Source organism: Acomys minous (assembly GCF_964271855.1).
Source record: "Acomys minous genome assembly, chromosome: 17".
Lineage (NCBI taxonomy): Eukaryota > Metazoa > Chordata > Mammalia > Rodentia > Muridae > Acomys > Acomys minous.
The window spans coordinates 21,669,100-21,696,428 of record NC_140500.1 but is presented as its reverse complement, the minus strand read 5'-3'; the positions used below and the strand labels follow the sequence as shown (position 1 = coordinate 21,696,428).

General features: G+C 48.3%; 1 protein-coding gene across 6 annotated transcripts; it reads right to left on the bottom strand.

The window, feature by feature from the left end:
* Positions 1-780: 780 nt before the first annotated feature.
* On the bottom strand, positions 781-22,881 carry CD4 (CD4 molecule). Of its 6 annotated transcripts, XM_084765107.1 has the most exons (11): positions 22,770-22,881; positions 16,156-16,261; positions 11,570-11,666; positions 11,275-11,445; positions 7,878-8,036; positions 7,266-7,502; positions 5,313-5,648; positions 3,097-3,297; positions 2,378-2,505; positions 1,941-2,008; positions 781-1,444 (listed from the first exon to the last, which is right to left on the bottom strand). In XM_084765107.1, exons 3-11 carry the CDS (start codon positions 11,616-11,618, stop codon positions 1,414-1,416), a joined length of 1,380 nt encoding a protein of 459 aa, XP_084621233.1. In that variant the 5' UTR covers positions 11,619-11,666; positions 16,156-16,261; positions 22,770-22,881; the 3' UTR covers positions 781-1,413. The 6 variants fall into 6 exon arrangements, with proteins under 6 accessions (XP_084621233.1, XP_084621232.1, XP_084621237.1 ...); XM_084765106.1 differs by lacking the exon at positions 16,156-16,261 and having other exon boundaries at positions 22,770-22,877; XM_084765111.1 differs by lacking the exon at positions 16,156-16,261 and having other exon boundaries at positions 2,378-2,493; positions 22,770-22,877.
* Positions 22,882-27,329: the final 4,448 nt, after the last annotated feature.

Sequence of the window (27,329 nt, the reverse complement as noted above, 5' to 3'; positions counted from 1 at the left end):
AGTAAAAGAGGCTGGGGAGGAGGCCGAGAGTCTGAGAGAACCAGATCAAGGCTGGCAGGGAAATCACTTAGAGCCCTGATCTATTAGGACGTGTGGGAAAGCTAGAAGCCACAGTCACCTTCCACAAGGGTGCCCTTAAAGGGTCCCCAGCATAGCTCACTTCCCAGGCTCTGCACACAGTGGCAGGTCTCTAGACGTTTCTCCCAGCCTTGCTCTTAGAGTCCTTTGGTAAAGGACTCCACAAACTGCAGTGGTCAAGGAGGGATTTGAAACAAGAAGTGCCCCTCCGTCCTCTCAGAACTTGGAGGCTGGCCATGTCTGCAGGCGGCCGCTGTGCTCCTGTGCAGCCATGGTGCACACTGAGTCCCCGTGACTTAGCTCCCAAGCTCCGCGTGCCATTCATCCCTCTGTTACCTGTGTTACACGTGGTGGCTCTAGGGATCAGGGGCCCTGGGTTGGTTCTGACATGAGCTCTTGTTAGCTGTGCAACCTTAAGTTAGTCATTCAATCTAAATTCTATTTTACTGGAGGTGATTGGTCGTCTCTGCCATCTTGGTCATCACTACCAGCTTGCAGGATTTCTAATGTGTGTGTGTGCGTTTGTGTGTGTGCGTGTGTGTGTGTGTGTGTTAGGTACACAAGGGCTACGTACGGCACACAAGTGAAGGACAACTTTCAAGAGTCAGCTCTCTCCTTTCACTCTCAGGAATTGAACTTGGGTCATCAGGCTTGGCAGTAAGAGCTTTTATTGCTGAGCTATCTTGCTCACACACACGTAAGGTTTGTTTGTTTGTTTTCTTAAGACATTAAACTGGCTTATACATTAAGATGTGTTCTTTGGGTCTGTGGACAAGTGTGTGGCTGTGTGTAGATGTGTGGCCTGGGCGCGCTTTGGTGCACTCACTGGCCAGAATGTGAGTCTGGTTTTGCCAGTACAAAAGTAAAAAGCAGGTGTATGGGAAACTGAAGTTGACTTCAGTAGCCTTTGGGCCTGTGTCTGTCCCAAGGGTGTTTGATCTGCACACAAGGCCCTCGCTCGGTTTGGTCCCGGAACCCTCTCTTGTAAACTGTGTACCACCCCCACCGTCTGTGCCAGGTAGGGCTGGTGCTGCTCACAGCCCATAGATCCAAGCAGACAGCTGACGTGGTCCCAGAGGGACAGTCAGAGGAGGGCCGAGCTTCAGGTGAAAAGGAAGCTGGGAAGAATAGTTGATGTGTGTTTAAGAGTCCGAAAAGTAGAGAGCAAGCTCTGCGGGTGGGCTTGGGAATAGAGGGAGAGAGACAGTGGCCAGTTGTGGAAGAGGAGAGCAAGAGGCCACAGACGCCGGGTTGGCTACATTCGTCAGGTCCGCAGGCCTCAGGCAACGGAGACAGGCCACAGCTGGTAGGCTGGCTGCAGGTGAGGCCGAGGCCTCAGATGAGATTCTGAGTCTTCCGCATCCGGCTGGAAGAGAGAAGAAAAAGAAGTGAGCAAGTCCAACCTCCCAGTCCGTCAGTGTTGCTACGGAGTGGAGTGCATGGTTCCAGACCCCACTTTGCTCTTGCAGCACAGTGGTATCTCTGGTCATCGCTGCAGTGTCCGTCCAGACATACCACAGGCCCACTGCCCCTTTACCTCCAGCTCTGCTGATCCTTTCCCGGTTCTATTTCTCACTCTCTCTCCCTCACCCCCTCTTTCCTCCACCTCCTTGCTCCATTCCTCCTTGTACCTTCTGTCCTTCTCAACTCCTTTTTTTTTTTCTTTTTTGGTCTCTCCCACCTCTTTCCTTCCCTTTCTCTCTGTCACCCTCCCTCCTCTCTCTCTCCCTCCTCTCTCTGTCTTCCTCCTCTCTCTCTCTCTCCCTCCTCTCTCTCTCTCTCCCTCCTCTCTCTCTCTCTCCCTCCTCTCTCTCTCTCCCTCCTCTCTCTCTCTCCCTCCTACCTCCAGCCCAGATCCTTACTGGGAGCACTGGCAGGTCTTCTTCTCACTGAGGAGCCTCTTGATCTGAGACATCCGTGCTGCCTGGCGCTGCCCAGGGACAAGGAGAGGAGTTGTGAGGGCCCCAGTCCTCCAGGAGGGAGGTGCCCCTTGGAGGGGGGAGAGGGGGAAGCTGGCAGAGAAGAAGCATTTAGGGTGGCTTAAGCCACCTGCCCTGTCATTGACTCAGCTCTTGAGGGAGCAATCTCATCCCTTCAGATGGGAATCACAGGCAAGGTCTGCAGTGAGGATCGGCAGGGTTGGGCAGAGGAAGCTAAGCCGGAAGTCAGTCGCAGGGTGTGCAGCCTCAAGTACAAGGTACTGGGCTTGAGGGCCCAGCAGGGGGCAGGGTGGGGTGGGGTGGGGGAGGGGTGAGGCACACGGGGGGGGGGGGGGGTGTGATGGTGGAAGCTCACTCACCTGTTGGTGCCGGCATTTGACACAGCAGAGAATGCAGAGCCCAATGAAAGCCAGAAAGCTGAAGGTGCCCCCGAGCACAACAGCCAGGAACTTAGGATGATTCTGGTTCAACAACCCTGTGGAAGAAACTGAGAGAGAGAGAGAGAGAGAGAGAGAGAGAGAGAGAGAGAGAGAGAGAGAGAGAGAGAGGGAGGACGGGGTATTTGGCTGGGGCTGTAGCTCTGCTGCAGGGAGGCCCTGGGTTCCACCCCAAACACTGACAAGAAACAGCTATTCATATAGGGACAGTCTGACCTGTGGTCCCAGGTCAGAGGGAAGAGCTGAGTGCACAGGACTTTCAAAGGCCACCAGGCCCCGGAGGCACAGAACAAGGAAGGGATTTTTTTTTTCCCCATACAGAGTTCTCTAGAAAGCTAGAGCAGGGGCCAGATGCCAGGGTCTATGTGTTTGTTTAGGGTTAGAGAGAGCATGTAGCTCTTAGCCAGAAAGGCCTCATGCCTAGGCAGTATGGAAGTGGGAGTGTCTGGAGGATTCAAGTGGGAACCGAGAGCCCAGGACCTACCCACCTCACTTTTCTCTCTTCAGGCCACTGTAGAAAATGGCTCCAGGTGAGATGAGCTAGGGAGCTGGGACTCTGTCATCGTAGCTAAATCCCTGGGAAGGTTCCACAGCGGCAGAGGCCAAGGCTTAGCGTCAGACCTGAGAAACTGGACCCTTACCCTGGAGCTTGGAGTCTATCTTGACCTCTCCCCCGTCAGTCAGCAGACACTGCCACACCCCTGCCTCAGGAGCCGGCACTTGGACCACTTTCTTCTGCTCAGAGACCCTGGCAGGCTGATTCTCCCGCTGCAGGCTCAGTGTCATCTTGGGGGTAGTGGGTCCTGTCACCTCACAGGTCAAAGTGTCGTCATGCTGAGCCACTGCAGAGGAAGGAGAGGCGGGACCTGGGGCAGTGGCTCGGGGTTCCCAGCACTTTCAAGCTGTAAGTAAGGCGACTCAGTGGATGGGGAATATGAGCCTGTGTGTGAGCGGCCCGTTAGCCTCTCGGGTCATGTTCTCTTGTAGTTGTCTGTGGGGAACAGCCTGGGAGTGAGCTATCCTTAGCTTTGAATCAAAAGTTGTGTTAAACCAGATTTCCTTCTTGCCCAACTCAGCCAGCCATGGCGATTTGCAAAGACACCCACAGCGTGGCCTTGGACAAACTGCACCACTGACAATAATGAAATGGAGGAGTGCCCGAAGTGTTCAGTTGTGGCCCTGGCCTGTGCTAAGTGTTACGGATTAGTCATTGTTGTTTTTGGAATCGATGCGGTGAAGCGTTAAGGAGTCAAAAATCTCAGGTTGATATTACAACCACTGCTCTGTGCTAAGATTCTGTTCCGTAATAAAAAGAAGATGGGGGCTGGAGAGGTGGCTCAGAGGTTAAGAGCACTGGCTGCTCTTCCAAAGGTCCTGAGTTCAATTCCCAGCAACCACATGGTGGCTCATAACCATCTGTAATGAGATCTGGTGCCCTCTTCTGGCCTGCAGGCGTTATATGCAAGTAGAACACTGTATGTGTAATAAATAAATAAAAATTAAAAAAATAAAAATAAAAAAATAAAAAGAAGATGGGGCTGGAGAGATGGCTCAGAGGTCAAGAGGTCAAGAATGCTGTTCTTCCAGAGGACCCACGTGGCAGCTCACCACCTGCAAGCTCCATGGGATCTGATGTTCTCTTCTGGCCTTCTCTGTCATATACATGTGTGGTATACATTTGTGTTTTTAAAAAAAGATTGATTTATTTATTATGTATACAGTGCTCTGCCGGCATGTGTGCCTGCCCACCAGAAGAGGACACCAGATCTCATCATAGATGGTTGTGAGCCACCATGTGGTTGCTAGGAATTGAACTCAGGACCTCTGGAAGAGCAGACAGTTCCTTTAACCTCTTGAGCCATATCTCCAGCCCACACATACACTTCTTATATATATTTTAGTTTTAATCTATGTGCATTTTTTGTGTGAAAGTGTCAGATCTTGGCGTTAGAGACAGTTGTGAGCTGCCATGTGGGTGCTGGGAATTGAACCCAGGTCCTTTGGAAGAGCAGGCAGTGCTCTTAACCACTGAGCCATCTTTCCAGCCCCCACATACACTTCTTAAGAGGCCGGACAGATGGCTCGGTAATTAAGAGCACTGGCTGGTTTTCCAGAGGATGTAGATTCAATTCCCAGCACCCTCACGGCAGCTCACAACTATCCGCAACTCCAACTCCGGGGCTTCTGACACCCACATACAGACATAAAATAAAAATAGATTATATAAAATAAATAATAATTAAATCTTTAGAAAAGAAAAAAAAAATAAGCAAGCAGGCCCATGATGTCGAATGGACTTAGCCAGGGTCACAGGGTCAGGCAGAGGGAGAACTGGATCCTGTGTGTTAGTCCAGGCCTCAGAGGAGCCAGCCCCAGGGTAGATCATGGACATCAGGGGAGGATGTGTGGGTTCCAGCCTCAACTCAAAGCCAGCCCACAACTGTGGGCTCAGTGATAATAAAGTTTGTATGCAGGAGCTGGGCGGTAGTGGCACACACCTTTTATCCCAGCACTGGGGAAGCAGAGGCAGGCAGATCTCTGTGAGTTCACGGCCAGCCTGGTCTACACAGTGAGTTTCAGGACAGCCAGGGCTACCCAGAGAAACCCTATCTCGAAAGGAAAAAAAAAAAGTTTATACATAGCATGCATGAAGCCCTAGTTTCTGTCCTCAGGAAAAATAACAAAATAAAACTGGCTCAAAATCTGGAAAGTCCTTCATTATTTAGCCAGACTACCAGCTTCAAAGCATTGCCTTTTGGGACCTGACTAGCCATGGAGAGCCCTGGTCCACTCCCCTGTTCCCTCCACACATACTCCTCCCGCCCCCACGCTCGCCCTGTCTCAGCTCACCCCTCACCTTTCATCACCACCAGGTTCACTTCGTGATGCAGTGTTCCTTCGTCCAGAGTCAGGGTCAGGTTTCCAGAACCGGCGCTCTGAAGAGAGACTTGAGGAATCTTGAGCCTGAGCGGGAGCGTGTCCAGCAGCTGGAGCTTGAGGTGGTCAGTAGCTGCTTTCAGTACTACTTTCTTGTTCTCTAGGGAGAAGGTGGCCCAGCGGTGCACGGAGGAGGCCTTCTCTGCCTTCCAGGTCAGCTCTCCCGTCAGGTCTTCCACTTCCCTGCTGAGTGGGAAGGAGAGCTCCGCTAACTCCCCCTCACTATTGTAGGCTGTGGTAGATGCCTTCTTGAAACCTGGAGGTTAGAAGGAAGCAGAAATAACTCTGGGTGAGGAGGAAGAAGATGAGGAGGGAGCCTATGGTGGGGCAAGCATGTGGCACAGGAACGCAAGGACCATCTTACCCGGTGTGGGCTTTTGAAACCTCACTGCCTACTCCTGGTGACACACTTAGTTCAAAAGGCCACACCCCCTAATCCTCCTAATCCTTTTCAAGTAGTGCCACTTCCTTGGTAACTAACCATTCAAAAGTGTTATCCTATGAGGGCCATTTTTATTCAAACCACCACAGCCTACAGCCATCACTTCACTAAACCAGCGTAGTCCCAGCAACACTCTGAATATTTGTCCTTAACCCCACAGAGAGGTGTAATTCTCACCCTTCATCAAGGAAACTTGTCTTTGTAACAGACTAAGAGCAAAGGTGTGGGGCCCCTTCCCACCCGATACATCTACGACACAAACTCCTGCACCCCAAGGCTCAAGAGTCATTTCAGAAGACGCATGGGAAGATTGTAAGGCCCAGAGGAATGGGGAGTTTGCTGTGAGATTGTGTCTCCTAGGAATGTCAGACACTACACCCACAAAATCTCGTCACCAACATGGCGGCCTACACATGGCCTAAAACAGGATAGCACCAATAGACAAGCTAACGTGGAAGGAGGGGAACTCATGAGGCCTCAATCTTAGACAACAAAAATAAGACAAAAGGGCTGGGGAGATGGCTCAGTGGTTAAGAGCACTGCCTGTTCTTCCAAAGGACCCGGGGTTCAATTCCCAGCACCCACATGGCAGCTCACAACTGTCTGTAACTCCAAGATCTGACACTCCCACATGAATGGACATAAATTAAAATTAAATTAAATATTTTAAAAAGTAAATTAAAAAAAAAAAAAGAAAGGTGGCAGAGGAATGCTGGGAGCAGGAAAAATAGTATACCATTGGTATACCAATTGGTTATCCAATAATAAAAGATCAGCTCTGAAAACGTGTACATACAAGCAACATTATACAGAAGACTGAGCAAGTTGGGTGTGTGTGTGTGTGTGTGTTGTGTAAAACAAGTAAGATGCCATGTTTTTGAAAGAGAGTTGGGAGGGTTTGAAGAGAGGAAAAAGGAAAGGGAAATGATGTAATTACACCATGATCCCCCTCAAATATTATTAAAAATAATTTTATAAAAAGAGAGCATGGTTGTGGCAGAGTTGGGGTGTAAGTCAATACTATACACAGGATCTGTGTTCAGGGTTCTCAGTCTTCCCATGGTACCTAGCTCAGGATGTAGAGATGCAATGCAGATGCCAATATTACTGGTTTGCTGGTGTTAGTATCCCTGAGTAGATGGATTTGTTCACTAGTAGGAATTGAGATTGGTGACAAGGGACAATAGGTGTCTTTGCCACCTCCCTATTGTGGACTCTGGAGTCTCTCACCTCCTACTTTCCCACTCTTCCCTCTTATACACTCCCTGGGTTGCTGTAATGGGCTCCCTATGGGGGAGGGGCCCTCAGCTGGAGAAGGGACTGGCCCCATCCCTATTACCCCTCCAACTGGTCCAGGAACCAACATAAGAGCAGCGTGAGACCCGAGAATTCCCGATAGGGAAGGAAGCCGCAGGGAGTGGAGCCTCTTACCCAGCACCAAGATTTTTATGCTGAACGTATTCTCTTTCTGGTTCAGGCTCACAGTGCAGGGCCAGGAGCCACTGTCCTGAGTCCTTAGATTGGGCACGGAGAGAACTTTGGCATTCTTGACAATTCTATTCCCTGGGCTTTTGCACTCTATCAAGGAGTTAGCAACCTTAGGGCTGGTATCCAAGGTCATGGTCAGGCTCTGCCCCTCCAGCAGGCTGGTACCCGGCTTGATGCTCACTGTGGAGGAAGCAGAGCACCTGTGTCACTCATACCATCCCCAAGGACGAAGGAAGAAGAAAGGAGACCAAGAGTGTCTCTTTATCATCCACCTCAACAGTGCCTCCCTCGTAACCCCCAGGCATCCACTTCTAGCACAAGGCAGGGTTTCCCCCTTTTCCTCTCCCTTCCTCTTGGTCTCCTGCCTTCCTTCAGTTTTGTTTTCGTTTTTCTCCCCCGACCTCACCTCAGTCCTTGTCCCTCTCCCATTAATCAAGAGGAACAGTGTGGCCCATCTGCAGTCTGTGAAATGTCATCAGTTTGGGTTCTGGTTTTGGTGTGAGAGTGGAAGAGCGCAGGGAGGCATCTACATCCTGGGGCATCTACATCACTCACCTCTGAATACCCACAGCTCCACCTCCTGCTTCTTGTTCTCCACCTCACAGATGTAAGTGTCAGAGTCTTCCATCTTAAGTTTATTGATGACGAGAGGAAATGACCCTCTATCCCAATCAGCTTTGTGGGAATCAAAATTGCTAAACCGCTTGCCTGGAGCTGTAAATAGAAGCCATACAAAGGAAGGTGAGGGCCCCCCACACCCTCCCACCCCCACCCCGGCATCCCTGCCGAGAACAGTGCCCAAAACTCTCTGGTCTATTAGGGACTCCAGACTGGTGAGGACCACCATCTCTATTTACATGGCTGGAACAATATCCCACCAGCTCAAAAATATTATAAGACATTATTCCTATCCGCAGAGTGCCCCACCCCCTCTTTTTCTTCAGTTTCTCAAGACAGGGTCTCTCTGTGTAGCCTTAGCTGTCCTGGACTCGCTTTGTAGACCAGGCTGTCCTCAATCTCACAGTGCTCCCCCTGCCTCTGCCTCCCGAATGCTGGGATTAAAAGTGTGCGCCACCACCGCCTGGCTCACTCTCAGTCTTAATTTCTTTTCCTATTACTATGATAAAACACTTTGACAAAAACAATGTAAGAGAGAGAGAGTTTCGCAGCTCACAGGTACAGCCTAACAGCCTCTCGTGGCTCAAACATCAAAGCACTGGGAGGTTGAAGCAGTTGGTCACATCGTATCCACAAGCAGGAGGCAGAGAGTCATGAACTAATGCTTGTTTTTCCTGTTTGTTGCCACAGTGGGCAGGTCCTCCACCAGAACTTGACCAAGATAAGTCCTCACAGTCATGCCCAGAGGCTAAGCAGTGGGGGGGGTGGGGGGTGGGGGGTGATGGGGTCGGGGGTGGGAGGGTGGGGAGGGTGGGGAGGGTGGGGGGGCTGGAGAGATGGCTCAGTGGTGAAGAGCAAAGAACACTGACTGTGCTTCCAGAGAAAGATTGAACCTGTTCTTCCAGGTTCATTTCCCAGCACCCACATGACACCTCACAACTGACTGTTAACTCCTGTTCAGAGGATCCAACACTGTCACAAAGACACATATGCAGTCAAACTACCAATGAGCACAAAATAAAAATAAATACATTATAAGACGAAGAAAAGTTGTAATGGAACTTATGTTGGCAAAGCCTGGACTTCCCTGGCACCCAGCACCCCTTCCTTGTTGAGTTCTTCCTCAGGAGTGGAAATTCTATCGTGTGCCTGTCTGTCAGTCTATTTAGATGCACAACTTGTCTAGCTTCATGGGTTCATAGCTAAACGGACCATTTGTCTCAGAATGAACTCAATGAACAAGTTAACACTCATGTCAAATTTGTTTTTTGTTTTTTGTTTTCTTTTCTTTTTTTCTTTTTTCTTTTTCCTATGTCAAATTTGAATGGCATCTAATGAGACATGGTGTGTTAAGTCTGCAGGAATGAGATAAGATCTGTGTGGGAGATGTACTTTTGGTTTTTTGTTTTGTTTTGTTTTGTTTCAGAAAGAGTCTCTCTGTGTAGTCCCAGGTGTCCTGTAACTTCCTGTGTAGATCACATTGGCTTCAGATTGGCCCCAGTCTCCCACATGCTAGAGTTAAAGGCCTCACCATACCCCGTGAGACTTTTTGAAGGCCAGGTCTTCTGACCTGTAGCAGTGACCCCAGTGTACAAAGCTCAGGCAGGAGAAATATAGGGAGTTCAAGACCAGCCTGGATAACTGAGTAAGATCCTGTCTCTAAACAAATGCTAGACACACACACACACACACACACACACACACACACACACACACAGAGAGAGAGAGAGAGAGAGAGAGAGAGAGAGAGAGAGAGAGAGAGAGAATAAGAGAATAAGAGAATATTTGGGGCTAGAGAGATGGCTCAGTAAGGAGCACTGAGTTCTGTATCTGAAGACCCAGGTTCAGCCTCCAACATCCACGTGGTAGCTCATGACCATCTGAGCTCCAGTCCCAATGGATTAGCATTCTCTTCCATCCTCCTCAGGCAAAAGATTCATACACATAAAATAAGATAATTTAAAAAATTTTTTGAAGTATTTGCAAAATATGTTCAATGACACAGAATTATCCTCTGGAGATCATTTTGCTATAAAAAGACTAAAAGGAGCCTAAATGCCCAACAAGTAAATGATAGTATAATAGAATAAGGAATTAAGCAGTTACTGAAAAGAAATGAACTGGGAATACATACCTGTCTCACATAACTGTACGCATTTTTAAAATTTTACTACATTTACTAGTTTATTTAGAGGGAGTGCTCCCTCACACATGCCACAGAACACACATAGGAGTCCGAGGACAAGTTGTGGAGCACATGGGGCATGGAATAAAAGTCAGGTGGTCACACGTGGCAGTGGGGAACCTTTAACCTGCTGAACCATCTCACCAGGTCAAGCATACGCATTTTACACATAGGGATGGATATAGAATCACCTTTAAAATATCTGTCTAGATAGCAAGCTGGGTCGGATTGCCTAGAGCACAGCTTTCTAGAGGAGACGTGGGGGGGGCAGCACTCCAGCCTCCCAGTAGGCGTGAAAGCTTGGGGCTGGGCCTCAGCTGCTTCTCCACGAAGGCTGGACTAGAGCTGTGTTCCCCAAACTTCAGCCATTTAGAGACATTGTGTATACTTCAGCCGAATCTATCTACGGCGGCATCTTAGAATGTGTTCACTTTTAAGATTGAATAAATTTATTTTAATTTATTTTTGAGACAGTCTTGGTGTATGACCTCAGGACTTTTTAACCTTCTTGCCATAGCCTCCTACTGCTAAGATCCTAGGACATGCAATATTGTAGGGTTTGTTTGTTTTTTTCTGGGGTGGGGAGGGTTGTTTTATTTATTTGTTTGTTTTCAAGACGAGGTTTCTTTACATAGCTCTAGCTGTCCTGGAACTCACTCTATAGACCAGGCTGGTCTCAAATTTACAAAGAACTTCCTGTCTCTGCCTTCTGAGTGCTGGGATTAAAGGCCTGTACCCTCACCACTTGGCTTTGTTTTAGTTTTTTGTTTGTTTGATTTTTTTTTTTTCTGGGGAATCAAACCTAGGGCTTACAGGTTCTAGGCAAGCACTCTACGTCATAGCTGTTGCTTGTAATGGGAGTAAACCAAGTATGGTATCATCTTTGTGCTCTGTAGTAAAACACTCTTGAAATCATATACTTTGTATGATAATTTTGCAATGTCCTTTCAAGTCATAAATACTGAAAGAATTTTTTTAAAAAATTAGGATTCTAGAAGCCATGTGCCACCACAGTTGGGAAAAGGAAATCCCAGAAGAGAGGGCCTCTAGCCAACGTGGGACTGTGGGCGTCTAAGACAGGCTTTCAACAGCAAGCTCACTCAACTCACATTTGTTTTCCTCCCTGGGTTGGGGGACAGGGAATCGTACCTTTAAACAGAAAGGTAGGATTCTGATTTCCCAGAATCTTCGTCTGGTCAGGGAGCTGCCAGTTGAAGGTCGTGCTCTTTCGCTGGGAACCCTCACAGGGGAGTTTCACTGAAGTGTCTTCTCTGCCCACTACCACGGTCTTCCCTCGAGTGACAGCTACGAATTGTGCTGCTTCGGAAAGAAGTCCATGCGTCAGCTGTTACTGCTGTCTCCCTCTGTGCCCCACCCTTTGCGTTTCCCCATTTCCCCCACCTCCCGTGCCGTCTGCCACCGCTCCCCAAGTCAGAGAACCTACACAGCTGCAGCACCAGGAGCAACTGCCTAAACGTGACTCCTCGGCACATGGTGGCCTTGCTGAGGTAGGACGGGCTGGAGTCGCTGGGGATCTGAGTCTGCAAAAATGGCAGAGGCAGAGTAAGATAGAAACCATTAGTCTTCAGGTATTCCTTGGGCCTGGGGCACACAAGAGCTGTGTCTCTCTCCCTCAGGACCTTTATAACCAACCCAGAGAGCCTTATTAACACACTAAAGAGGGCACCCTGCAGTAATCTGTCACAAAATTCTGGGCCAAATTAAGACTGTGATGTTGGTAGCAGAATAGCAGTTTTATCATCCCAAGTAATAGCAGCATGTGACATACACACAGAAAGGAGTGTATAGCCGGGCGTGGTGGCGCATGCCTTTAATCCCAGCACTCGGGAGGCAGAGGTAGGCGGATCGCTGTGAGTTCGAGGCCAGCTTGGTCTACAAAGTGAGTCCAGGATGGCCAAGGCTACACAGAGAGACCCTGTCTCGAAAAACCAAAAAAAAAAAAAAAAAAAAAAAAAGAAAGAAAGAAAGAAAGAAAGCAGTGTATTCATGGGTGTCAAATACAAACTACCGTTTCAGGCACCTACATGAGCAGCTATAGCTTCCTATGCTGGCACAGAGGCACACATGTGTGTGGTCTTAGGCTGAGGTGAGAGTCCATGAGTCCAAAGCCAGCAAGGACTATATTGAGAGACCCTATTAAAGGGGCTGGAGAGTTAGCTCAGCAGCTGAGATCACTCGTTGCTCCTATGGAGGACCCAGGTTCAATTCCTAGCACCCATATGGTTCTGTGCGTAACTCCAGCACCAGCGATCCAATACCCTCTTTTCACCTCAGCAGGTGCCAGGCACCCACGTGGTACACATGCGTACATACAGGCAAACACCCATACATGTAAAAAAATTTTTAATAAAAAAGAGAGTTCAGCATTGGCTGCTCTTCCAGGGGTCCTGAGTTCAATACCCAGCACCCACATGGTGGCTCACAACCACCTGTATGGCCCGGCATGGTGGTGCACGCCTTTAATCCCAGCATTCAGGAGGCAGAGGCAGGTGAATCTCTGTGAGTTCAAGGCCAGCCTGGTCTACAAAGAGAGTTCCAGAACAGTCAAGGATACGGTGAGAAATCTTGTCTTAAAAAAAAAAAAAGAAAGAAAGAAAGAAAGAAAGAAAGAAAAAGAAAAAGAAAAAAGAAAGAAAGAAAAGAAAGAGTTCAAGACCAGCCTCAGTTATATAGCAAGCTTAAGACTAATCTGGGTTATACAATAGTGGGGGAAATGGACCCACTACTCTTTTTTTTTTTTAAATATTTATTTATTTATTTATTATCTATACAGTATTCTATTCTGTGTGCATGTACACCTACAGCCCAGAAGAGGGCACCAGATCTCATTGTAGATGGTTGTGAGCCACCATGTGGCTGCTGGGAATTGAACTCAGGACCTTTGGAAGAGCAGGTAGTGCTCTTAATCTCTGAGCCATTTCTCCAGCCCCACCCCACTAGTCTTTTAATAAAATTAATTATAGCCAGGTGGTGGTAGCACTCCTCGGTAATTCCAGCACTCAGGAGGCAAAGTCAAGTGGATCTCTGTGCTCAAGGCCAGCCTGGTCTATAAATTGAGTTCCAGGACAGTCAGGCTACACAGAGAAACCCTGTTTGAAAAACAAAATAACAACAACAACAAAACAAACAAACAAAAGGGTGGGGGAAGTACTGCTCTCTTTGCTTATGGAATGCCTAATTTTGAACTGGAGAGATGGTCACTGAATAGGGTGTTTACCAAGCAATTGTGAGGTCTGTGAGTTTGGACCTCAGACCTTACTTAAAAGATAGGCAGGCACCTGTGATCCCAGCACTTGGGAGGCAGAGACAGGGGATCCTTGGAACAAGCTGACATGGATACCCCACACATGCACACCCCAAAATAGGCTAACTCACACACACACACACACACACACACACACACACACACACACAGAGTCTAGTTTTAAGAGACACTATTATACACGGATCTTGTTGCTTTGCTAATTATTTGAAGTTTTGGACAAGTAGGCTCAGAAATTTCAAAAATAAGCCATTTCCACATAGCTTTGTTTCAACTATAAACCATATCACCCTTACTAATATTGTAAATGTTTTTGCTTTGTTTTCCTTCAGTAGTGGGCCCACAGAGTCCCATACACCAGATATGTGTTCTACTACTGAGCCACTCACCTAGTCCTAATCACTGTACTTTTCAAATATTTAATGTGTTATGTTTACAGATGAAGCTTGCACCCAGGCTGCATAGTTGGCTTGGTTCTTCATTTCTTGAGGCCAGAGATGCAACCCAGCCCCTTGCACCTGCTGGGCAAGAGTTCTGTCATTGAACCCTCAGCTGTTTGGTTTGGGTCTTTCTTTTCTTTTCTTTTCTTTTCTTTTCTTTTCTTTTCTTTCTTTCTCTCTCTTTCTTTTCTTTCTTTCTTTCTTTCTTTCTTTCTTTCTTTCTTTCTTTCTTTCTTTCTTTCTTTCTTTCTTTCTTTCTTTCTTTCTTTCTTGTTGAGACAAGGTTTCTCTGTGTAGCCTTGGCTGTCCTGGACTCACTTTGTAGACCAGGCTAGCCTTGAACTCACAGCACTCCGCCTGCCTCTGCCTCCTGAATGCTGGGATTAAAGGCGTGCGCCACCACTGCACAGCCTCCACCCATCTTAACCCACGGAATCTGCGCAAGACTGGGCCCAGCCATGGATGGGCGGGGCCTCATGAGGCGCGGCCCCGCCTCTCCCTGAGGAACTATGGGCAGCAGAGGAAGACCAGTCAGAGTGCTGGGATTAAAATCGTGCACCCACCACCATCTGGCTTCTTTTTTTTCTTTTCTTTCTTTGGGTAGCCTTGGCTGTCCTGGAACTCACTCTGTAGACCAGGCTGGCCTCGAACTCACAGTGCTCTGTCTCCCGAGTGCTGGGATTCCAGATGTGTGCCACCTCACTTGTCGGGAAAGCTTCTCTTTTTTTCTTAAAAACGTTATTCTTAGACAATTTTGCACATGTGTGTAATACGTTCTGATTACTCACCTCCCACCTTTTCATCGTTCTCCCGCTGCTGCGAACTACCCTCCCCTTCCCAGCTAGCCCCTCTCCCACTTTCATGTCTTCCTTGCTTTTGTTGTTTTGTGACCTACCGAGTTTAACTAGGACAGCCCCAGAACGTGGGTAGGGAGCTGCCCGGTGCATGGCAAGACTTCAGTAGCTGCAGCACTGAAGACTCTGACTGGTCTTCCTCTGCTGCCCATAGGACAGCCAGGGCTACACAGAGAAACCCGGACTTGAAAAAACAAAAAAGGGAGGGGGCTGGAGAGATGGCTCAGCAGTTAAAAGCACTGGCTGTTCTTCCAGAGGCCCCGAGTTCAATTCTCTGCACCCACATGGCAGCTCACAACTGTCTGTAACTCCAGTGCCAGAGGATCCAACACCCTTGCACAAACATACATGTAGGCGAAACACCAATGCAAATAAAATAAATAAATTAAAGAAGAAAAAAAGAAAGGAAGGAAGAAAGAAAAGTATCAAACTGAAAACAAAACATATCACTTACTGAAGTGGGGGGGGGCGGAGGAGTTTGTTGTTCATTTTTAAAGTTTTACTTTATTTACATATTTATTTATAACTATTTATTTATCCTTTTGTTTGTTTGTTTGTTTTCGAGACAGGGTTTCTCTGTGTAGCCTTGACTGTCCCAACTCACTCTGTAGACCAGGCTGGTCTAGAACTCATAGCTATCTGCCTGCCTCTGCCTCCCTGAGCTCTGGGATTGCAGGTGGGCCACCATGCCCCACTACTTATCTATTTATTTATCACTTATTACACTTGTGTGAAGGTCAGAGGACAAATTGTTCTCTCCTTCCGCCATGCGGGGCTTAGGGATCTAGTCAGGTGGTGTGGCTTGGCTGCAGACACCTACCAGTTAAGCCATCTCACCAGCCCTGTATATTCATTTTTGACAAAATTTTTGCTTAGATGGAACTCAAAGCCACATATATTAGGCAAATGCTCTACCACTGAGCATCTGTAGTGACAGTGGCAATGTTTTAATAAAAATATTCCAAAAATAAGGTCTTCAAAAGTCTCAGAGACCTACAGAATATGGCATTTAAAGATTTTTTTTTTCTGAGACAGGGTTTTTCTGTGTAGCCTTGGCTGTCCTGGACATGCTTTGTAGACCAGGCTGGCCTCAAACTCACAGTGATCCACCTGCCTCTGCCTCCAGAGTGCTGGAATTACCGAGGTGTGCTACCACCACCTGACTATAATTAGTTTTATAGCCAAAGCACTAAGAATGTAACATTTATATAACTCATGATTGTCCAATGGTTCTCCCTGCAGTGTGTAGTTTGTTTTATTCATGTGTAATAAAATAAATGTATATGTTTTTAAAAGAAAAAGAAAAAAAAGAAATATGACGTGAAAAAAAAATTCAAAAAAAATTAAAAGTGGGGTTTGGGATTGTGGCTCAGTTAGTGCCTGCCCAGCATGTGTGAGGCCCTGGGTTCAGGAGCATTGAGTGTACAGTGATACTAGCTGTGTTGGTGCATACCAATAATCACAGCATGGAAGAAGGTAGAGAGAGGCAGGAAATCAGGAGTTCAAGGTCATCCTCAGGTACACAGTCAGTTAGAGGCCAGCCTGGGCTCTGTAGAGACCTGTCAAAAAAATTTTTTTTCAGACTTAAAAAAAATGTTGTGCCCTGGCCAAGAATGACTTCTTTGTGGATGAAACCAGAAAACGATTTAAGGAGAAGATGGCAAAGTAATGGGGACTGAGACAACAGAGCCAGGCCAGTGTCTGAAGGTCCCAGGATGTAGGCTAAGACCCTGGGACTTGACTTTGGAAACTCAGGAACCAGCAGACAATTTTAGGTCGAGAAGGTGATTCTGGTTGCAAATGGATTCTTCCAGCTGTGGGATGAGGGAATGAAACTGAGAAGCAAAGACAAGGCATCTCGAAGACAGCTGGAAGGCGTGAGAGAGTCAAGGGACCGGCTGTCTGTCTGTCTGTCTGTCTTTTTTCATTAGTTAAGGATAACCTTAGCCAGGCGCGGTGGCACATGTCTTTAATCCCAGCACTCAGGAGGCAGAGGTAGGCGGATCACTGTGAGTTCGAGGTCAGTCTGGTCTACAAAGCGAGTCCAGGACAGCTACAGCTAACACAGAGGGACCCTGTCTCGAAAAACAAAAAACAAAACAACAACAACAAAAAAGGATGACCTTGAACTCCTGATCCTCCTGCCTCGCCCTCCCCCCCCACCCCACCCCCCACCCCCCGTGCTTGGCTTAAAATGAAATTCTCAGGACTTGGAATCATAATGGTGTGAGGCCCAAGAGAAAACAAAACCAACAAACAAACCCAGAAGAAAGAAACCTAGAATCTTTATTTTCTGCTCAGTATCACACCGATGGTGGCAATGCCTATGGAGACGGAGACACCATAAAAAGACAAGAAGGACCGACGCCCACGGCTGAGGCTGACGGCTGAGGGAGGCTAAGGGTGGGAAAGAGGGCAGAAGCCTCTGCATGGGGTGCGAGGAGGAAGGCACAGTGGTATAGAACAAGAGCAATTCTCAGTACGAGCCGTAGCTGGCCTGAAACTCACTACATAGACAAGACTAGCCTCCATCTCACGGAGATGTGCCTGCCTCTGCCTCACAAGGGCCAGAAGAGTGAACCTTTGCTGCAACACATCCAGGAAATACGTGAGAAACAGAATTTGTAAACAAAACAAAACAAAAACCAGATCCATGGGCCACCCCAGACCCAGGGCTCCAAATCTGGGGTGTGGGGTTAGTCATTTGCATTTTTACAAACCTCCTCCAGAAGACCCAGGCATTGCTCAAGTCCTAAACCGCCAATTAGGTGGAGGAGTAGGGGGAGGAGTATGCGCAGTCCCTTGCATGCAGGGGTGAGGGGGTGTGCTAGAAGTGCTAAGAACGAAAAGAGAGCTCGGGAGAGCAGTGCTGGAAAGCTGATATAGGCAGGCATTTGGGGTCTGACAATAAATCTTAACAGACAAGCTAGGAGAGTTGAGATTGGTTTTTGAGGATGACTGGAGCTGCTGGTGCGCTCTCTCTCTCTCTCTCTCTCTCTCTCTCTCTCTCTCTCTCTCTCTCTCTCTCTCTCTCTCTCTCTCTCTCTCTTCCCCCAAATGATGCAACCCAGAAGCCCAGGCTATAATTGGGCCTCAGAGAAGTGACCATTAGGGTGAGACTCAGCAGGGATCTATCTGGTCCAGAGCAGGTGAGACAAGACATTCATGAAGAACTTATTTATTACTCTTTCTCCCAAGCCTGATTGTTTCTTTCTCCTTGGTTCACCCTTGCCAAGCCAAGAGCCGAGCCACTCTACAGCAATCTACCCTTTCTGAACTCAGTCAGCTCCTGTCGATGCTCTCTTGGCCACATCCCGCCTTCCGTCTTAGGAGAAAATGATTCATATAATCCCTTCCCCGCTGGCCTGAACTCCACAAGGACAGAGATGACAATCCCAGGCTGCCTTAAGCCGCTGCCACAAGCCAGGCACCCTTGGAAGCCTAGAGACTGGATAAATTGCCTGCTTAGCTTAAGCCAAGCAGGACGAACAGAGGCAAGTAACTCAGCTCTGTGTCTTCCTGCATGCAACACGTTCATCCCGTTTCTTAAATGGGTCACTGAAGGCTGAGGATGTAGCTCAGCGGTACAGGGTCAGCTTAGCATGCTCTGGGTCCCATCCCCAGGACTACAAAACTGTGGTTAGGAAAGAAGGGAGAGAGGGGGACAGGGAAGCTGACAGGGAAGGCTGTCCGTGAACAAGCGTGTCCTCACTGGCCTGGATGGAACCATGTCACCCCATCCACGCAGTTTACTCTTCTCCATTGTCTAAGCTCCGACTCCAGCAAAGGAGATGGCTGCTTTTGATTGTGTCCTTTAGGCTTCGTGACCTTCTAGTGGCCACTTGGGGTTGCCAGTGGGAAGTGTCAGAAGGAGAAGGGAGTGGTGTCCCAGCCAGAGGCTAGAGTGTGTGTGTGTTGTGTGCCCCCCACCCCCCTGCCGCCTGCTCTGTATCCTTGCTCTGGGCACGTTCACTACCGACAGCTGTGTGCCTGCCCTCCCTCTGCCCTGCCCCATTACAACTGCAGCTTGTCAACCCTCATCCACAGTTCAGGCTCTTCCTGGCTTCCAGAAACAGCATTTTTGCCTTTTTTTTTCCCCCAACACCTCACTGTTATTGCTATCGTCTGTGCCCCTCTTGTCCCTGACTCTGTAATAACTCCCTTTTCACACAATCCCTTGAGCCATCTGAGATGGTTTCTGTTTCCTGCTGGACTCTAATACATATTTCTTTAATTATTTATTATTGTTTGTATGAGAGAAGACAAGAGGGAGGAAGGAAGTCACAGAACTTTGCTGACTCAGTTCTCCCCGCCCACGTTTACCTGGGTGCTGGGGATTGAACTCAGGTCATGACACTTGCAGTCTTATCCACTGAACCATCTCAACCCCAAATACCTAACTCAGACTAGGTGCTGAAGACTTGTTCCAACAATAAGGCCTGGGGGATGCTAAGAAATAGCTCTGTCCATTTCCTTCTCCACTGGCTGAAAGAGAAATTAAAAAACCTAACACATAATAGATGCTTCAGATGGATAGACAGATGATGGATACAGAGAGAGACAGAGAGAGAGAGAGACAGAGACAGAATAAGTTTTGTTTAAAACAGCGAGCTAGAAAGAGAAGTGGTCAAAAGAGAGGTTTCTGGGGAAGGTGGGCATAAAAAACTGGTCACTATAGTCATGGAGGGGGCTACAAGTTGGCACAGTTAGCTTGGGGTGGGAGCTACAGCGCATTTAAGGGACAGAAAGGTTTCCAACTGCCCCCAAGCCCAGACGGAAAACCTTGAGGAGCAGGTGTGTGTATGCCCTTTGATGAACAGAAGTTAACAGAAAAACGACGACGTCTCTAGATGGACTGTCCCTCCTGGAGATCTAAATCCCAGGTGCTCTGGTAAAGATGCCTGAGGAGTGAGGACGCTCCCCGCTCCTCCCTAGATGGTAGACTCTTTCTCTCCCTCACGCCACAATTCTGGAGTCTGTGCAGAGAGCTATCTAGCTCCCTGTTGTCAGCTCCGGGCACCACCACAACACACCCCGAGATTTGGCTCCAGTGGGGGGAGGCTGTGGGTTTCCACCCACAACCTGCTCGGGTGCTTTAGGCTTCCGCTGCTGCCGAGACTCGGCCTTTGATTCCCACATCCTCAACCTCCCCAGAGGCGCTCTACCTCATACAGTAGCAGCCTGTGCTCATACCCCTGGGAAAGGATGTAAGGGCTGACTGGCTGCAGTGCTCCCCTCCCCCCCCCCCCCCCCCGCCTTCTCTGCTCATGTCTGCATCTCTAAATCTGTTTCCCCGCTGCTTATGCTCCTCAGCTCCTTGGGCGTCTTCCTCTGAGGTGAGGCCATCACAATTCTTGTCCCCTTGGAGTACCCCTGTCTCTTCTTTCTCCTCTTTCCCCTCCCCAGATGCCACTTAGATCTAGTCCCTTCCACACTGTAAACAAGCAGCCTGGCTTCCCACAGGCCATCAGGTCTTTGCACAAGCTTTGGTCTGACAGGAAGCTGCGCGGAGCATTGGCTCTAGACCCCAGGTGTGGACGTGAGAGGAATTGGCCGCAGAGTAGGAGAGACACAGTGAACAAAGACGAGTGGACAGGTTTTCTGAAACAAACCAACAAAAGGGCCACAGAGGACTCCATGGAAGACAGAAGGGAAGGAGAAAAAGACTCAGAAAGGTCATTAAAGTACCAGCCAAGACACACACAAAAAAAGCACAGGGCCTGTCAGAAATAATAGAGAGTCATGGCAGGGAAAGAACTCTGCGGGGCAGGATGCACGCAGCAAAGAGCACTAGACCAAAAGAGACAGGCAGGGACCACACAAAGGATGTTATCAAAATGACAATAAATGCTGTGTAACTTCACAGGTGCTTGAGGTTTCTACCACCCTCACAGGGCCCCCCAGGGATGGGAGAAGGAGGACACAGTCCTGGCAGAGCTCCACCACAGTGACAGTCTGTGGTCCCACAGGCATTTTCATCTTCTCCCCGACGGCCCCCAGTCAGCCCACTCTAACCCAGTTGTGGGATGTGCCCACCGCCACCGCACACCCTTCGACTGCCGACTAACTTCATATAAACTTCCTAGAGATGTGACCCTCTAAGCGACCCTTGTGGTTCAGTGGCTGCAACCTCTGCCACACTCTCCTTTGCCTCAGAAGCCCACACACGGTGGGGTAGGTGGGGGTGGGTGGGGTCTCTGTACCCACTTCTTCCCCTGTCTCTGAAAGAAAAATATCTAAACAGACCCATTTCCATCCAAGTTATTCAATTCAACAAGTGTTTACTAAGTGTCTGAAGTGCCGGACCTGGCCACCCACTTCTAACCAGAGCCGCCTCGCCACTGTGGTCAAGAGCGAGACCGAAGGCTACTTCGAGTCTCTGCCTAGAACTGGGTGTTGTTAGGGCAGAGTTTGTATTTAGAGGCAGGGCCTCTTCTGTGCGTGCTCCAGGTTGAAAGGGACAAAGTGGTGCCTCAGTCCCTGACTCCTCAAGGGTTCTTTCATCAGTAATGCAGGGCGGCCATTTTGTACCAACCTACAGAATCAAAGATAGCGCCAGAAATAGCACTAGTCTCCCTCGTTGGGTTTTTCTCCAGACCTTGCTTACCAAACAACCAAACAACCAAACAACAACAACGCCCCCGCACCCTACAAGATCAGAACATTCAGAAAGCACTATTCCACTCGGTAGAGTCTTTGAATTATCGAAATCAAACCTTTCTATAGTTGAGGATCAGCAGGGAACCTCAAAAGACCGCTCGCTCTCCGGGAATAAGTCTTTGAACTGAAGGACGTTTTGAGGGGCACAGCCTGACTTCAGGACCATGTGGTGCTGGAGGAAGAGGAAGGTCTGAGGGTATGGAGGCAGGGGCCTAAAGCTGGATAGCTCACCCCATCTTGAGAAATAGAGTCCTGCCTTATGCCTGGTTCCTACCAAGCCCACTGGGTCTGTAGCCAAGACTAATTTTCTTAGAATTAATTGTTCTGACAACATGTCTACCAAAAAAAGGGCAACTCTTCACAGTGCTTCATGGCTAAGTGGCCAGTTCTAACACTCTCTGATAATCTATCTTCCCTGTTTCCTAACTCAGGCTAACTAAAACACAGTTCCCTTAGACATTTCAAAAATCCTAAATGTCAACCCAAGCACAGTGGCACGTGCCATGGTCCCAGCTACTGGGGAGCCTGGGCCCAAGCCCAGGATGTTGAGCCCAGCCCAGGCAACACAGCGAGACCTTGCAAACAAACACAGCAAGCCAAATCCTAAAACATTACAAAAGACAAGAGTTTAAGAATTCACATAAGCACAAGAGTTGAAAAGCTTACATTTTTCATGACTGTATGATCCTTGGTGAAGTGTTTTGTTTTGTTTTGTTTTTTTTAATTTCTTGAGTATTCCACTCAAATGTTTTCCTTGCTTTTCTGTTTTTTTTTTTTTCTTGTTTCTCTTTTCATTTCTTATGTCCCCTCCATCCTCAATATCTGCTCACTCTTTCTAATCTTCCCCCTTCTCCTTAACTGTTTCTACTCCCCCCCCCACCCCCCCAAGACAGGGTTTCTCTGTTTATCCCTGGCTGTCTTGGACTCATTTTGTAGACTAGGCTGGCCTGGAACTCAGAGCAACCACTGCCTCTGCCTCCCGAATGCTAGGATTAAAAGCGTGTGCCACCACACCTGGCTACTATTTCTGCTTTTTCTCTCTTGCCAGCTTCACCCTCTCCACCATTGCCCCCACCCACGCTGCCTTTCCTATCTCTTGGCCATCCCTCTGATTTTTCACTCTAGTCAGGGTGTGTCAGCCGGGCACCTACTGCCCAGAGCGCTAAACTATGCTGGGGTTTGGGGCAGGGGAGCAGGCAAAGATGAGTATGGCTTACTGCTTAGCCTTCTGAAGCTCGTGGTCCCTGTGGGAGATCACTGGTCATGGCCTGCTCTGAGAGAAATAGAGGAGAACTGGTCCACAGCTGGGAACAGAGAACGGCATCCAGAACATTCCAGCCGCCATGTTTGCTGCCCTTGACTCCAGCTCCCTGAAAGAATGAAGTCGGCAAGCATTGCCCCTCTTACCTCCGGCCAGTCCTTTGCTCTGCTTCTTGCACAGGTGCGTCTATGTGAGGGCTCGAAGCTTTGCAAACAGGTGCCTAGTGAGGAAGAGAGTCTTACTAGGTCTTCACAGATGTTTGCGAATGAAAAGACAGGAAGCCTGTTGGTGAGGCTCCTCTACACGGCGGACGTCAGCCAGCCCTCAGGAGTCCCTCCCTTCCACCCCCAGTTGTTGGGGAAGTTGACAAATTAAAAATGCCAAAGTCATTGGAAACAGCTAAGCAGAATCAGGCAAGAGCCTAGAATGTCATTGCTGTCTGTTTGGAGACAATAAACAGGCTGACACAGCCAGATTGGGCCGGCAGGGCTTAGGGGCATGTAACTATAAACCTAGCACTTAGGAGATTTAGGCAGAAGAATCATAAGTTCAAGGCCAAACTGGGCTATCTACATAGCAATGCCACATAAAAAAAAAATAGCAGAAAATTTTAATCAATGAAAATTTTAGAATACATTGCCCAACAGATCCACTAAGTTGGTTGTTTAGAGACAAGAAAGCAGAGGCAGGCAGATCTCTGGGAGTTTGTGGCCAGCTTGGTCTACAAAGTGAGTCCAGGACAGCTAAGGCTACACAGAGAAACCCTGTCTCAGAAAACAAATGAACAAAGGAACAAAAAATGGAGACAATAAAAAGCCTAGAGAGAAACAACCAGGACCAACATGGCCCCATGGCAACTAAAGACATAGTGGTCTGGTTTTTTTCCTTACTCCATTCCTGGAGGCTGAGTAGGTAGCCAAGATGTGAACGCCATGAGGAGACCCTTGTGTGTCTCCTGCAAGGAGAAGGTGTCGGGGAAGCCACTTGGGCTGATGGCCCCTCCTACAGGAAGAACAAGGTCACTGTTTTGGACACGTAAACAAACACAGTAAACTTCCTTTAGTGACAAGTTGAGAGCAGCTGCGGCAATCCCACAAAGGACTCTCACTCCGCACACATCGCCACTCTCTGCCCCCCTTCCCCCCCCCCCCTCAGCAGTGTGGCTTCTGCCAGGCCTGTGATGAGCAGAAGCTGTACATGTGGCCCACTGAGGTAGAGAAGGCCTGGGCTGGAATATGGATATCTGAGAGGACAGGAGTGACCATGGGTTGTACTGTTGCTAACATGTCACATCTTCTTCTCTAGCCCAGAGCTCTTCCGGTACACGCCCACCTTCCCACTGAACCTCTCCACGTGCGTGTTTACCAGAGTGTGCTGGTTTGCCTAAGAATGGCCCCAAAAGGTTCATATATTTGAATGCTCAGCCACCAGGTAGTGGTGGCTTCCTTAGCACCCAACCCCTGTCTCGTATCCTTGAGCTCTGCGGTATCACTTTCTAAATGTCTCCGGAATCTCATCACCATCCCAGTCTAGGGTGACCCTGACAGTCTATGCTGGCACAGTAGCTCCTGCCCCTCTTCCCTCCCCCCCCCCCCCATGTCCTGGCCTCTCCTGTTGGGGTCCAGATGGTTTGCTGTTCCCTCCTTGGGTGTGAACTCTGACCCATATGTGGCCCCATGACTGCCTGGCTTTGGAAAACTGTGAGCACAGATAAAACTTAGGAGGGACGTGTTCTGGGGCAAAACAAGAAATCTGTGGAATATGTAAGGAAGAACTCATATAAGGGGCAAAGGTTTGGTTGTTTAAGTTCTGCTTTCAGCACTCTCTAATAGCCAGGGAAGCAAAATAAACAGTGGCAGAAAAAAAGTAAAAATGTTCATTCTGGTTTCTTTGTTCTCTGAGAACAAAGACAGGGTTTCTCCATGTAACAGCTCTAACTGTCTTGGAGCTCAATTTGTAGACCATGCTGGCCTCGAACTCACAGAGATCCGGCTGCCTCCATCTCCCTGAGTGCTAGGATTAAAGGTGTGCACCACCACGCCTGGCAAAATTGTTCATTCTTGAAGTGACCTTAGAGTCTTGGGTCTCTGTCCACCATTACCCTCCCTTCCCATGGTCATCTGATGCCCACAGCTGGCCATGGCATGCTGTGTTCTACCTTCCTTCAGGTCACCCTCCGCACAGCAGTCAGAGGCGGTACACACATGCTCTGACATTCCCCTGTTCTGAAAAGGTGGCTGGTTCTCGGCCTGGAGAGATGGCTCAGTGGTTAAGAACACTGACTGCTCTTCCAGAGGCCCCAGGTGGCTCACAACTGTCGGTAGCTCCAGCTCCAGAGGAGCTGCCCCCACCTTCTGACTTCCTCAGGCACCAGTCACCACATCATATGATGTGCACACATGACATGCAGGCAAAATACCCACATACATTAAAACAACAACAGCAAGTCAGGCGTGGTGGCGCATGCCTTTAATCCCAGCAGACACAGGTAGATCGCTGTGAGTTCAAGGCCAGCCTGGTCTACAAAGTGAGTCCAGGACAGCGAAGGCTACACAGAGAAATCCCGTGTCCAAAAACCAAAAAAGAAAAAAAGAAAAAACAAAACAAAACAAACAAACAAACAAAACCCAACAGCAGCAAAAAAACAAAAAACTAAACTTTTAAAAAAGTGGCTACTTCAGGGAGATGGACACAGGGGAAGAGGAAGAGGAAGACAGGAGCAAAGCATAATGATCTATGTGTACGAAGATGCCGTAATGAAGTCCATCACTTTGCATGCTAACTCTAAACAATAATGAACTGGGGAGACAAGTTACCAGTTAAAAGTACTGGCTGCTAAAAATAAATAAATTATTAAAAATAAGAAGACAGAAAAAAGAGAGATTAAAACTTCAGCTCAGGCCGGGCGTGGTGGCACACGCCTTTAATCCCAGCACTTGGGAGGCAGAGGCTGGTGGATTGCTGTGAGTTCGAGGCCAGCCTGGTCTACAGAGTGAGTCCAGGACAGCCAAGGCTATGCAGAGAGACCTAGTCTCGAAAAACAAAAAAAAACAAAAAACAAAAACAAAAACAAAAAAAACTTCAGCTCGGCTTGGAACACCCACGATGGATGTGTCTCTACTCAGGGCGGCTATCGCAACTTCATCTGCATCAAAAGTGCTCTCTGCAGAGCTGGAGAGATGGCTCAGAGGTTAAGGGCTCTGACTGCTCTTCCGGAGGTCCTGAGTTCAATTCCCAGCAACCACTATGGCGGCTCATAACCATCTATAATGTGATCTGATGCCCTCTTCTGGCCTGCAGGTATACATGCAGGTAGAGCACTGTGTACGTTATATAAATATGTCTTTGTATAAATATATATAAATAAATCTTTAGGGGGAAAAAAGTGCTCTCTGCTGCTTCTTGATTCATGATGCAGTGTTCCCAAGGGTTGTGTTTTAGTAAAATTAAATTTTATTGTCTCTTCAAAGACAGTAAACAAATGAGCATGTTTTAAAATTGCAAGCGCCATGGTGCATTTTCGTGCCACTGCCTTGCTTTGTGCTAAGGCAGCAGTTTCCCCCAGGAAGTTCATGCAGCCTCACGCAACCCAGCAGCAGGCAGATTAGTGTTCTGTCATTTTTATGAAATTAACTTGCCCTTTAAGACCCCCTAGAAGATTTCAGGACCTCCTAGAGGTCCAGAGGCCACACTTTATGCTTGGAGTCCACAAATCTTGGGAACTTTTTACTCATTCTTTAGATCCTAGCTTTGTCTCAAATCGGTTTTCTCTTTCTTCTTAGTAATAGATCCCTCGGGTTTTTGTTTGCTTGTTTTGTTTTTTAATCCTGTGTGTGTGTATATTGTGTGTGTGTGTGAGAGAGAGAGAGAGAGAGACAAGACAGTGTTATTCTAACTGTGCCAGTGAGTGCATGGAAGCTCAAAAGACAACCCTGAGTGCTTCAGTATCCACCTTCCTCCTCCTTTGAGAAAAGGTCTCTTGTTCGCCGCTGTGTATCCTGGGCCTGTGAGCTTGCTGTGGCTCCTCCGACTCTGCCTGCTGTCTCACCATAGGAATGCTTAGGTTACAGACGTCCACTACTGCATCTCATTGGCTTTATGTGGGTTCTAGGAACTCAAATTCTGCAAGGCAGATGCTTTATCCACTGAGACATCTCCCTAGCCCCAGAACTCACAATGTTTAACTGAGCTCGATTTTTATTGATTATTTGGAGATGGGATCTTAACATATTTCCCAGCCTGACCTCCTAAGTAGCTGGGATTACAGACCTAGCTTTAGCGAGCTGGATATAACACATGTTTTCCAGCTTGCTTTCCTTCCTTTTTTGGTGGGGGGAGGGGTTGGTTTTTTGAGACAGGGTTTCTCTGTGTAGGCCTGGCTGTCCTGGACTCGCTTTGCCTCTGCCTCCCGAGTGCTGCTATTAAAGGCACACACCACCACCACCCGGCCATTTTCCAGCTCTCTTTGCAGTCATACTGGCCAAGTGACTCAGTTTTATGAATGAATTGAAAGGAAAGTGTCAAAACTCTGAGTTGCTCTTTGACAGCAATTAGGTGTTGATTCCCCTCCTCTGGTTTTCTTTTCTTACAGTCTGGTGTGCAAACACCCTCGAGATAACATGGAGCCAGCCCTCCTTTCTCATTCGCATTACCTAGCCGGCTTCAGTCGGCAGTTGAATTTGTCACTCTGCTCTAGACCCATTCAT

What these genes read in the sequence shown, in the direction of transcription:
- CD4 (XM_084765107.1), bottom strand. Translation starts at nt 11,618, where the DNA reads ATGTGCCGAGGAGTCACGTTTAGGCAGTTGCTCCTGGTGCTGCAGCTG. An exon ending in GCTCCTGGTGCTGCAGCTGT is followed by an intron (nt 11,446 to 11,569) that starts GTAGGTTCTCTG and finishes TTCTTTCCGAAG; the next exon opens with CAGCACAATTCGTAGCTGTC. An exon ending in GGAGCTGTGGGTATTCAGAG is followed by an intron (nt 7,503 to 7,877) that starts GTGAGTGATGTA and finishes CTTCCTCCACAG; the next exon opens with TGAGCATCAAGCCGGGTACC.